Raw genomic sequence first — 11051 nt, 5'->3', positions numbered from 1 at the left:
TAAGAGAATAAAAATAGATATGACAACAAAATTTACCCTAATTTCCTGTTAAAAAAACAAAGGGACTGTTACCAGCTCTAAAAACAGATGATCTCATATATATAAAGTTACCTATATCTACATTTTCTGTGGTTTGAATGTGTTATATCTAACACCTTGGTGCAATATACAAATCAAATTTAGAACGCCATTAATTGCTTGTCCAATAAAGCCAATAGAAGGATGAAGCTATAAACAATATTTGGAGAAAAAAACCTGTATGCGACTGGCCATAAAGAATTCAAGATATCTTGATAGTTGCCACCATATAAATCTAATGGGTTCCATTAATCTTATATTATATCCTCGTGAACGCCTACTTTTATACTCGTGAACGCCTACTTTTATACAAATTGAAGAAAGACAATGCAAAGAAAGAATGAACCTGAAAACCACACAGAATAAACCTTAGAGTGACATTTCAATTACAGATATCAAGGATATTGTAATTTTAGTCCTTAAATGGTGAAGATTTTATATTATTGGAGTAATTATTAAAAACCAATCACATGACTGTATAAATTGGATAATTGTACCACTCATCTTTGGAAAGGCTCACTTATTTTTTGGAAAGGATCGCCGATGCTTACAGTTGCAATGGAATTATTCAAACAGAGACACAGCCAATTCCATATGCGTTTAGTGTCTGTTAATCTCTGAGATAACTAAAAAAATGTTGTCCCGAGGATCGTATCAACAGAGGCCACCCCCTAAAATCATCCTCCTCTTGAGGAAAGACATCTGCAAAGCATTTTTGTACCCTCAAATAAAACCTTAATTGCCGAATTTAAAAATGTCCACAATGACAGAAAATTTCATTGTGTACGATTAACAATGAACTGTAACTACATTACAGGGGCCCAGGAAACGTCCCATTTTCCCTCTGTTCATTCCATCTCTCAATCTGCATGCACAGAAAAAAATGCTCGGCAAATAATTCAACTCAAAAAATAATCATCAATTTTATCTTCTGATAAGAATAGTCTATGTTCACAATCTTCACAATCTGAGAACTTTGCATTAAACAAGCAATTAGCTTACACATAAAAATCCAACCCATATTAAATTTGAGATTAACCCAAAGCTCAAATTATGATGACCGCTAGATGCTAAAACCCGTGTTCAAGAAGTTGTGAATTGTGGCATGCATGATAGAAGTTTGTAATTTAACTCTAAAGCTGTACATTTTTTTGATAAGCAAAACTAAAGACAGAATATGCTGACTGGATTGTTTGATCCATTAAATAATCAGCTATTAGATTTTCTATTAAGCAACATATATGATAAGCGACACCATCATGGACAAAAAAACTCCGAAACAAGCCCAACCAAGTATGCTTAAAAGTTTCTAATAAGCAACAAGATGAGGAAGATAACCAGACTACAAGAAATGCATTACTATGCATGCCATATTTCAAGCTGCTCTCATTTTCATTTTCATTTTCATTTTCAAAGGTAGTGTCATAGTACAATAACAGTCCACACAGTTTAATTATTAGTGAAGCCACCAATCTATTAACAAAATTCATTTGTTAAAACATAAATGCAATAAGAAAGGATTGGTGATCTATGGAAAAGTTGTTAAGCTTAAAGAATTAGAATTTGTCATTTGTCAGGACAAATCATTCAAAGAAAGGAACTCTTGCAACGATAATTGTTTTGTTTGTAGATGCATGTGTATAAATATAGCAAAAATACGCAGCCAATAACGAATTGCCCAGCAATTATCACCATCACAAAATCAGAACAATGATAATCACAGCAATCTTAATATTAAATATTCAAGCCCATTTATTAAAAACACAAATAAACATAAAACAAACATAAACCAATCAACAATCCTCTCGAGCAACCCCACTATATTGATGTGCGGAACCACAGTTAGTCCTCATAAAGGAATAAATTTCTCATCGTTCAATCAACCATATACAAACCAGCAGCGATTAAAGATAGGTGCTGTAAGTTTTTCTAAAAACAATCGAATTGCTGAGCAAATGAAAGAGGCTATTTCTGAGTGCTAGGCTAGGTTGACTACAACTCTCTAGCTATATAGAATTATAGTAGCACTGACATCTTGTTTTAACAATATTAAAGAGAATGACATCTATACAACTCCTAAACAATTTTAAGGACAGCTTGTAAACAGATTTGTCCTCTATCTATCTTCAGTTCGTGCAGCTTTTCTCTTTGGCAGCTACCAAACACACATCTCAACAATCCTTTGGTATTTTTGCAACACCCATTAACATCTTAAAAATCCTTTTTTTGGACCATAACTCCTTTTGGAATGCTGCTGTTATAGACTACGTGATTGATCTTACATATATTGCTCAACAAAATAGTCACTTTGTTTTGGACAGCTCGCCAGCCAGTCTGCTTGGCAAGTTCAGTGTAATGAAATTTAGAAATTACTTAGCACGAGATAAATATAAGTGAAAGGAAGATGCAAACACACTTGATAAGAATGACCCGCTCAAGGGGGCAACCTCCAAAGGTTTGACAATAAGAACAGAACTTGCTATATCCTACTCCACAACTACTCACTACCTCCTAGTTGTGGGCATCACTGAGCAATATTGATCCCTAATCCCAATGAGACTGGCCTTATTTACAAAAAAATATACTTAAAAACTAATAAATGATTGAAATAATTATGTGACCCTAGATTCAAGGATTACAAATGTGGCATGCCAACTCAGTCCCTCTCCCCTTCCTCCCTTAGACAAGCATTGTCCGCAACATGGATCAAATGTGAATGCATGTGCATGAAAGTTTCATCTTCCCATGTAATGTCTTTCAAATGCAAATTCTTCCACTTGATGAGGTACTCTGCGATAACCTATTCTTTGCTTCTTTGTGTGAGACTAAAGAATTTCTTTGAGATCCATGATGATTCTTCCCTCTTCATCAAGCTCAAGAAGCACCATCTGTGGTAAAATCCATTGTCCAATAACTTTCTTTAAACAAAAGATGAAAAACTGAAGTATTTTTGTTGTGGGAGGTAATTCTCGCTTGTAGATTTGAGTGAGCTTGTTATCCTTTTTTTACCGCTTCAGGAGCATTTGCTTATATGTGATTGCAAGTTGCAACCACAAAAAAAAACCCAATCTCCCACTTCCAGGTTCCATTCACTCTAGCATCAATAACCTAGGTTGCCGGTTCAGATTCGGGTTCAAGTTCGGGTTCGAAGAACCAATTCACCAGTACGGCAAAATTTTGAAAGGGGTTTGGGTTCGTTAGTACAAAAACATGTAATATATATACATATATATGCAGCCTATAAGCATGAATTAAGATCAGAATGTCACATAATATCATATGAACAATAAAAACACCATAAAGTATAAACTTGTAATCATAGCATCATGATCATACCATCATAGCATCATATACTTCAAGTTCAACATCAAAATATTAAAATGATGATATCAAGTTCAAGTATCATTGTTTCAAAATTCAACTTGCAACAATTGGAACTTTATACTTAGTTTAATTCAAATTGTTTAAATCATCTATTCTTCTTCTTCTTCTTCTTCTTCTTCGACATTAGTTGATTCACCAATACCGCCAAGGCCAATGGGATCAGCTGCACCAATAATATTCTCGCTGTCCAAGTCCTCCAATGAAGCAACTACAAGCTGAGAAGTGGAAGCATCCAAGTCTGTATGCTCTGCATTCATCCCACATCTTTGAATCCCCTTCTTTGTATTCATTCGGCTTGTGTGAAGGAGACGCAAGTTGGAATGCACATATACTAAGTTCTCCGCTCTTTTATGATTGCAACCTATTGCGCTTTACCAATTGATCTTCCAACTCCCTCTTGCTCAACCATACTTTTGTTCGATCACCAATTTGCTCCAGCTCAAGAGAAAACAATTTATTTGTTAAGGTGAGAATTGTAATATATTTATGAATATAATTTTATCAAATCTTAAGACATTTCATTATAATATTTAACTTGAAATTCTAAGAACAATTCGGAAGATAAAACTTATCTTAATAGCTTTCTCTGATTTGACAATGGATTTATGCTGATCATAGATCTCCCATAAAACTGATTACTCTCCTTACAAATCTGCTATAAAACTTGTGACAATCTCCTTATAAGTTTGTCATAAAATCTTTACAATCTTCTCCTCAAATCTGAAATAATTCTCTTATGTAAGGCCCTCTCCAAACTGGTGTGTATATAATATATATATAAACAGATATGCCTTTGTACATTCAACACACTCTTCTCGTAAGTGATATGTTCTTCACAAATTGATATAAACAATCTCTTTATTAAATATGCACACACTCTCTCCATAAATCTGCATGTACTCTTTTCATAAATCTGCATCCATCTCTCTAGATCTACACATTGTATATATATCACTCAACACATCTCTTTTAGGTCTACACGTATTCCTTATGCGCTGCCTCTTCTATTAAAATCAATTGTTGCCTTCATATAATTCTCGTCTTATTAATATTCATTGCTGCACTTCTTTACATTCTTCTAACATGATCTTTTCCTCCTTTTATTCACCAACATCCCCTTTCCAATCCCTCTCACCTTGTGATTTTATATCTATCACATGCCCCTCATAAGAGGTGTGAACTCTTTCCAAAGAGTCATCCTTCAAAAGGAGGCGTCCAATTAGCCCATTTTCATTTTATTCTTGCCAACTGTTTTATATTACAAAATTATCTTTAAGCGTTGCCTTTCGTTAATCATTAACAAGCTTAATTTTATCTTTATTCGCTTCTAATCACTGCCTTTGTGATTAAACATAATCACTGCCTTTGAGTCTAAATAATCTTTGTTTCTTGAATGAATTGCTAACCTCTATATTTTCATTGCTTCCCTTTATTAATGCATGATTGTTCTTAATGAATGGTTCGCTCCCTTTCATGATATAATTTCTCCGCATTAATCGTTGCTGTTATCAATCACACCACTTTCTATTAATCGCTGCACTTAATATATGTGCATGGGCACTCAATACGTTTGTAATTGCTACCTTCTTTCTTTCACTCATTAATCATTGTTGCTCCTCAAACTATAGTCTCTGTTCCTCAAATTATATTTTCTTTATTATAGTCATATTTCATCCCTTCATACAAATCGCTGCTCTTCAAATCATCAACGTTGTTTTATGCTGTCTTATCATCTCTTTTGCTGACTTCGATCAGTCTAATTTCTTATCTTCTAATCACCTCATTTGTATAATAAACTGCAGCCATCACATAATTAATGAGGCTGTTATTAATATTAATTTGCTGTGATATATTATCTATGTTACTCCGAGTTTCCAGGACGGGGACAGGGGGACGGGAAAACGGGTTTTTGGGACAGATTTTTTTGTCATTTTTGGGAACGGAGGATGGCTATATAAAAAATAGGAAAAATTTAAAATATATAGATAAACTTCAAATATTCATATGATAACATGGATAAATCATTCATCATATACATTATGCATAGTAATTTGGTTGAATTGAGAGTTCAAATGAGAGTTGAAATTCATAAATTCATATACACGATGTAATGCAATAGTTGTTAAAACTTGAACCAGAATATAGAAAATCTGAGAACAGAAAATAGCGAATGAAACACAAATGAACAAGCCCTTATCCTGGGAAAACCCTCCACCTGAGGGTGAAAAACCCAGCCCACTCAAAATTAATTTTATTATATTTCAGAAAAGAATACAATTGATGATAGTCTCAGAATACTATCAATCATAATAATATGAGTAAATACACACTATTTCTGATCTGACAGACACGATCACAAGGAAGAAGAAGCCGATATAGAAACCTGCCCAAGAAGAAGAAGAAGACGAGACAAGGAAGAATAATGAATATAACATATCGGAATTTCAATGAAGAGTCACACGAAGGGAGAGGTAAAGGCACAGACAGTTACTTCTGCACGGACAGCCTCATCACCTCCACCGACAGCCACATCACCTTCACCGATAGCCATTGCAACATGAAGAGTCACTGACAGTAAACAAGGCAAGGAAGGAACGGAAGCTAGGGAGCCGATACTAGACGAGATAAATAAGGAGCCGATAATCTCTATCGTAGCTATATCTTCAACAACAGTTAATACATGAGGTGTCCCCTGTCGTCCCCTATCCCTGAGACGTTTCCGTTTTCGAGACGCCTTATTTTTCCCAGAAAACACGTCCCCGGGTAGCACTGATATTAATCGCTGAGATCCATTGTTTTAAGTCGCTGCTCTCTGATAATGAACTTCTAAGAAGTCTCTGCTCTCAATGATAATTAAAGTCTCTTTCTAATGAAATAATCTTTCCTTTTAATTGTAATGTTCCCAGGAAGTCGCACTTATGGAATATGAAATCGCTTCGTTTTCTCATGCTAATCGACCTTCAGTCTAGTCCTTATATCTTTGCAATTAGATTGGATGCCTCCGAGAGACATGTCCGATGTCTCTTCCTAAACTCATCTTTGTATTATTCCATAATTAATCGATTGTAATCGCTGCCACCTTAATAGGTTATTACTGATCTCTTAACAACCGGTTGTTCACATTGATGGTCATGACTAATCACTTCCTTACTGATAATAGATGATTATTACCTTGCTGAGTCATCAATATCCTTAACGATATTAAAATGATCCCTACGCATCGCACCATATTAGATTATTCACTAATCTCTATACTTATTCTTTCCATGCCACGATAATATGCCATGCTTTGCTTGTACCTTGTTATTCATTGGAGACTATACCATAGTGGCATCTTAGAAGAAAACTATTCCGTGAGTTTCCTTAGAGAAGGATCCGCTCCTCAAGGGATATGAAACTCCTTAATCTGAAACCAGACGACGTCAAAGATCATTTATGGCAATTGTATTAATCCCCCACGATGCCCATGGAACAATAAATGGTTTGTTTGCATCTTAACCGATATGCATAAACTGTTGATTGTTTATTCTTCAAGTCTTAATCGGGCCTTTTGACCAATGATGGTGCTAGTAAGCAAATCGTATATCCAAATATAGATGATTCTTCCTTTCACGACCAAGGTTAACTTATGTGACAGAATCATTACAGCACTTGAATGATGTGATAATATTTATCCTTTGACGATTTATCTTCTTAACAAACGTTTCACTTCCTGAATAGTATGTGGATGATCGATTACATACGAAGAATGAAGTCTTTGCTCAATCACTTTTGGTCGATCTTAATATGTGCGCATGATGTTTCTGTCTTTCAAACATATTTCACACTATCGATAACCTATCTGAGATCTTTTGATGCAATTTTATCTCTCCAGAGACTTCACAAAATTGAAGAGTTTGGTGGCCATGAGGTATAAAGGATGGGGACATCACAGTTTGTGGGATACTAATACCTGATAGTGCATCGCAGGATGTTGGTTTACGCACTTTTGTTCATTCCTTTGATGCCCCACTTCTATCTCTACATCTTCTTCATCTTCTGTTGCTCCTTTAACGTAGAAAAGCTCCTCCTCTGCACACTTTTGTCCCTTAACAATATTTGCTCAGTTAAAACATAAACCTTTTGCCTATTTTCTTCAATTTGTTGGGCTGTCAACCTAGTAAGTTAAGGGAAGTCCAATAATTGGGTGTCAAGACCCTTGATGTTAGTAAATACTTGTCTCCTCGTAGCCAAAAACTTTTCCACTACCTTCCTTGCCATGCTAATGTATTGGGAAATAAAAGTTGGATTGAACATGTGTACTCATGTTTGATGAACTCCCTTAATCCTCCTTAATACAGGTCCTTCAAGATTTTCTCTCTGACATGCTCAACTTTTAAAGATAAGGTATGAAATTGTTGAGCATAGTCCTCAATTATACCTACTAGCTAAGTAGTTATCCATAAGACTATTGTTGTAATGTGGATGTGAGTTCCTCTTGAAAAACAGACTATCACAACACAACCCTTCACTTTTTTTCTAATCCCATTGCCATCAATTCCAAAAGAATTGATCTAGTTCCGAATATAAGGTTGCCACTTGATGAAAGTAAAAAGAAATGTTACATTTAGTAGAGTTAGTTGGATTCTTCCCATCAAACTTACACATTTCCATCTTTCTTTAGATTTGAATCAAAGCAAAACCAAGAATCCATACTTTCATTGGAAGATGCATTTTCATCCCAAGAGTTGTGATGTGAATCTCCCCATAGGGAGTTCATAAAAACCCTGGGAGATCATTGATATCTTATTTCTTAACTTTCCCTTTTCACTCCTTTGCTGCCAATCCTACTAGGTTTGACTTGGAAGCCAAGCCCGTTAAGTCTAACTTGGAAACCATTACTGAAAATAATTCCTCATTGACCTTGGTGAATGTTGCATTTAGGGTAGCTTCACAATTTAGGGACATCACCTCTTCTATTTGGATCCTCTTTCTCAAGAAACATTCTTGTTGTGACTAGATTCCTTTGGTTGCCTCTAGTTGAAATGCCCGCCATGGGGACACCAAATTAATTTTTGCAATAATTTATTCAAAACAAACCCAATATGCTCAATTATTTATTGTAATTTACTTAAGTCCAATCCTCACATTCTTTTAAAAAGTTACGAAAAATTCTCAGTTTTGCAGCCTTGGAAGTGAATTTGGTGACAATGCCAATTTCACAATAACTCCTTAAAAAACACTTCAAACTTGCTTAAATCTAGAATGTAACTTATTTAATGTGTCCTTGATCACTCATATTTTCAGAAATAAATTGCAATTATGACACCACCACTTCCTGAACTGAAAAAGATATTTTTCCTTTTATCACCTTCAAACTGCCAAGAACATACTTTGATACCACTTGTAATGCCACGAGAGATGAATATAATAGAACTTTTAATGCACTCCTTAAAAAACACTTCAAACTTGCTTAAACCTAGAATGTAACTTCTTTAACGTGTCCTTGATCACTCATATTTTCAGAAATAAATTGCAATTATGACACCACCACTTCCTGAACTGAAAAAGATATTTTTCCTTTATCACCTTCAAACTGCCAAGAACATACTTTGATACCACTTGTAATGCCACGAGAGATGAATATAATAGAACTTTTAATGCCCCTGCCTAAGCAATATCAATAACTCTCCACAAACAATAGAAAATTGTCTTATTCATAAGACATCACAATTTTCTGTCAATAAGAGGCAGCCATTCCATATTTGAGTCAGCAATCAGCATGCTTAAGGACAACAACTATTTGCAAAAACAACGATTATGCAATGGAAATGATTAAATTAAAGTAGCAATCAAGAGGTAGCGGTTATGAAGGAATCAATTAAAAATAGACATTGAGTTAAGGCAGAGATCATGAAGAGTTACGATTTAATTGAGAACAGCAATTACAATTAGTTAAGGGGCACACGTAGAAGAGACACCATTCTTTGAAGAGAAAAGGGTAACCGACTAAGAGACACAACCCTCCAGCAAGATAGAAGGTTATTGAAGATGAAGGCATCATTCCGGGGGGCATGGAACCATCTAAAAGATCAAGCAAGGGCAATCAATCATAAATGGATATCTGATTTCAGAGTTAATCAAAGGATAGTCAGCAGACTTGATAAGTGTTTGGTATGATGCAGAATGCATAGATTCCTGATCTTGCTGACATGTTATCTTGTCTTTCACTTAATAATATGTAGGATTGATAAGTAATTAAATATTGTTGCTAATATATATTTATATTTTTCTATAATGATAATTATGCATCATAAATTATATTAAAGATTCATTAATACTTTAACCCACTAACCATTCCGTTATGGAGGGGAGAATGAAATACATAATAAAGATTGCAAGTAGCACATGAGTTCCATCAAGTACATCAACCCCGGGTGGGGCCAAGATGCTGAATGGCAGTTGTCATTCCGTGCTCTTGGGCTTGATGGAAAGGGCTAAGCCCAAGGCATATTATATGATTTCTCAAGGAACTCCATAATGTGGATGAGTTGTTAAGGAATGTCCTATTGGATCGCTGCCTCCATCATGTACGCCAACCCCGGGTGGGGCCAAAAGACCGAATGATTAGGTGTTCATTCTGTGCTCTTGGGCTTGATGGGAAGGGATAGGCTCAAGGCGCCTTATATGATTTTCCAAGGGACTCCATAGTGTGGATTGGTTGATTGTTTGAAGATGATGAAGGAAACATGGATCGGGGGTACAGATACAAGCGTTCCACTAGGTAGACAACTCCATGCTGGCTGTCCAATGTGCCTACCCCGTGGAGCCAAGAGGGTGAGTGGTCCACTCTTGGGCTTAGTGTGAGATTCCTTTGGGCCGATCCTATCGTGTTCCTTCATTCAAACCCTATTGTGATTGAATACTAAATAATAAATGTAGATATGACCTATCTAATGAATTAGGATAATTATATGTACTCATATGTGTGATTACTAACCTTAATGAGAATAATTGAGATTTATATTACTGATTGTGGTTGCAGGACTTAAAACGGGGTTTATCTTGTTAAAAGGGCATTTTTAATGATAAAGTTATACCTCTAACTATCCTACACTTCTTATTTGAATGGAATTTGTGATTCTAGAGCAAAATTTACTACAGTCCCACTTAAAAAAATTTACAATGCAAACTTCCTCAAATCTGGAATGTAACTTCTTTAATATGTCCTTGATTAACCCTCCAAATTTTTAAATTAAAAAAAAAGCAATTAAGGGAGAAACATACACTGACAACACCACTTCTTAAACCGAAAAAAAAAAAATTACCCTTTTCAGATCTTCAAGGTGCCAAAAACATGCTACATTACCAATTGTAATGAAATTACTCAGATCAAGAGATAAAATAATTGAAATGAAGATGCAAATACTCAATCAAAATGAGCCAGTTCAAGCAAGGAACCTCCGAAAGTCTTACAATTCCCTACTCCACAACTACTCACTACCTCTTATTTATAGGCATGTCATGTCCCCTTTATAAAATAAATTAATTGAAGACTCGTAGCCTACTTATTTTCCGTAGGCTAAGGGATTGTCATGCCCCCCACCATA

General features: G+C 35.3%; 1 protein-coding gene across 1 annotated transcript in view; it reads right to left on the bottom strand.

The window, feature by feature from the left end:
- Nucleotides 1–438: 438 nt before the first annotated feature.
- Nucleotides 439–11051, bottom strand: part of LOC131033254 (cytochrome c oxidase subunit 6b-1) — a 49392-nt gene continuing 38779 nt past the window's right edge. Inside the window, exon 5 of the mRNA XM_057964425.2 lies at nucleotides 439–943. Coding sequence (XP_057820408.1) covers nucleotides 890–943 — 54 coding nt within the window. The 3' untranslated portion in view covers nucleotides 439–889. The remainder of the gene's footprint in view (nucleotides 944–11051) is intronic.

This window comes from Cryptomeria japonica, chromosome 10 (genome assembly GCF_030272615.1).
Source record: "Cryptomeria japonica chromosome 10, Sugi_1.0, whole genome shotgun sequence".
NCBI lineage: Eukaryota > Viridiplantae > Streptophyta > Pinopsida > Cupressales > Cupressaceae > Cryptomeria > Cryptomeria japonica.
This window is presented reverse-complemented; position numbering and strand designations above follow the sequence as displayed.